The sequence below is a fragment of the Lissotriton vulgaris genome, chromosome 2_1, assembly GCF_964263255.1.
Source record: "Lissotriton vulgaris chromosome 2_1, aLisVul1.2, whole genome shotgun sequence".
Classification (NCBI taxonomy): domain Eukaryota; kingdom Metazoa; phylum Chordata; class Amphibia; order Caudata; family Salamandridae; genus Lissotriton; species Lissotriton vulgaris.
The window spans coordinates 254369914-254372254 of NC_141687.1; the positions used below are offsets into that span (position 1 = coordinate 254369914).

General features: G+C 43.2%; 1 protein-coding gene across 1 annotated transcript; it reads right to left on the bottom strand.

The window, feature by feature from the left end:
* Positions 1-1089: 1089 nt before the first annotated feature.
* Positions 1090-2013, bottom strand: LOC147729932 (uncharacterized). The gene has a single exon (XM_086958524.1). It carries the CDS (start codon positions 2011-2013, stop codon positions 1090-1092), a length of 924 nt encoding a protein of 307 aa, XP_086814650.1.
* Positions 2014-2341: the final 328 nt, after the last annotated feature.

Genomic DNA, 2341 nt, shown 5'->3' on the forward strand with positions numbered 1-2341 from the left:
AGAAGTCTATCATGGATAGAAGCATTTGAGAATGCAGCAGCAAAGAGATTGATCTAGTATTCAAGTAATGCTTGACTGCTTTAAGTCCATATTCATGTTGGATACTCGTGTAGAGGCTGCTGACATCTAAAGTGACCAATGTAAAGTTGTTCTCCCAATGGATGCCATTGATAATGCTCAAAAATTGGGTGGTATCTTTTACATATGATGGTAATGCCACCACAAAAGTTCTTAGATAATGATCAATGTACTTTGACGTGTGTTCTAAAAAAGAACCTATGGAGGACACGATCGGATGACCCGGTGGGTTGTCTGGATCTTTATGGAGTTTAGGGAGGAGATATAGTATTGGAACTTTGGGGTGTGCACAATATAGATACTGATATTCCTCTACCTCAATTAATCCTTTGTCTCTCCACTCCAAAAGTAGATCCCTGAAGTTACCCATAGATCTTAAAACATCATCCCTGTCACATCTACAATAACATGTTGTATCCTGTAGCTGTCTTAGGCCTTCCTGGATATAATTGTACTTATCCAAAACCACAACATTACCCCCCTTATCGGATTGTCTTATAACAATCTCCTTATCCGCTTTGAGGGATTCAATGGCCATTAGTTGTGCGTGTGACAAGTTCTTATTACTATGGGGTGTTTTCTTGTATCTCAGTTTAACAAGGTCTTTGAGTACTCCTCGTTCGAACACGTCAATAGCATCACATTGAATTGCTGGTAAGAACACACTCTTAGGTTTAAATTTGGACCCCTGATTACTATCTACGTCCAAACCCCAACTTTCCCAATCTGGTTCATCAGTCATATTTACATCATCACCATGAATTTCCTCTAGTAAAAGGATGTCCTCTACATCAAGATTGCTCAGTGTATTACTAGCCACTGCAGCAGGTTTATCTTTGACTTTGGTACAGAACCACTTTTTCAATTTGAGATTCCTGGCAAACAAAAACAAGTCTATACGAGTCTGGGCAAAGTTCATATTTTGTGATGGACAGAAGGAAAGGCCAAGTGCCAAGATCTCTTTCTCACCTTCCGTAAGCACATGGCGTGAGAGCTTCACCACCGTCCTGTTCATTTCGTGTTCTTGCTCCTTGTCGACATTCCCATTGGAGCTTCTGTGGCGTTTAATCCTCCTCTTTTTTGCTTTCTTTTCTTTCTTGTTCCTCCTGTTCCTCCTCTGTTTCCACGTCCTCGTCCTCTTTGATTCCCCTTCTCCCCCTGAAAGGTCTCTGTCCGGTTCTGACTCATCATCTGAAATTGGGCTAAAAAATTCACCCTTTTACTCGTGGTTGCTGCAGGTTCTTGGGTAATGCCTGAATTGGAGGCGTCTGATAGATTCCCATCCGATACATCGCTTTCCACTACCTCCACAGTTGGTCCTGATTTCTGTTGGCCAGTTAGTGCCATCCCTGTATTTTTGTCAAATAAATGGTCATACTTCTTTTGGAAAGTTAAAGTGCGTCCTGACTGATAATCTTTGAAATCTCTTATAAATTTCCGTTGCTTCTTGGCCGTGATCTCTTCTTCTAATTTCTCCATTCTCCCATTGAGCTTCTTGAGATGTTCTTCCAATGCTTCTTTTGTCATCAGGGGTTCAATCTCCGCTAAGAGATTCTCTATATCCTTAAGAAGCTTAGAACGGTCTTTGAGGGCGTACTTGACCAAGATTTTCATCATTATTATCGAACAGGATGAAGTGTTGTCGGACCATTCATTTATCATATCAGGGTCCGGATCTTCATAAGTGGGGATGGTGAAGATCCTAAGACCCCTTGGGACTCGTTTGACTTCGATGTATCTGGATAGGGACTCCGCCTCCCACCACTTGGATAGTTCTTTTTTATATAATTTTTCCAGCAAGCTCAATTTCGTCTGTAAAGTTATTTCCTGACCAATGCTGGTAGGGGTCAGAGTTGGCTCTGCACTTGTACCGGCCATATTGAAAAATAATTTATCTGCTGTCTGTTTCCGACGAGAGTCCAATTCACCTGCCATGATGGTGTAATATAAGCAAACAAACTCCGTGCGTGTCGAGAAGCTTCTGGTCACCTTGTCAGCTTCAACACGCTCGCCTACTTTTGTGTAGTCACGTCGGTAGGCAGAGAACCCGTACCGTGCACGCCTACGTGAGAGTTTCAGGATGCTCCCACCCTGTCACTCACTTTCCCGGTCCTCCGCTTTCCCAGCGTTGCAATTGTAAACACTTCACCGTCTGGGCATACACATTGCGCTCGTGATGCAGTTTTCAGGAAAATCCCCCACGCTGTTGTTCTTCACAGCGGGATCCAAACGGCGTTGTTGCACAAAAGGTCAGCCCGTGCAC

Excerpts from the sequence above, each read along its gene's own strand:
- LOC147729932 (XM_086958524.1), bottom strand. The coding sequence starts at position 2,013 with ATGGCAGGTGAATTGGACTCTCGTCGGAAACAGACAGCAGATAAATTA.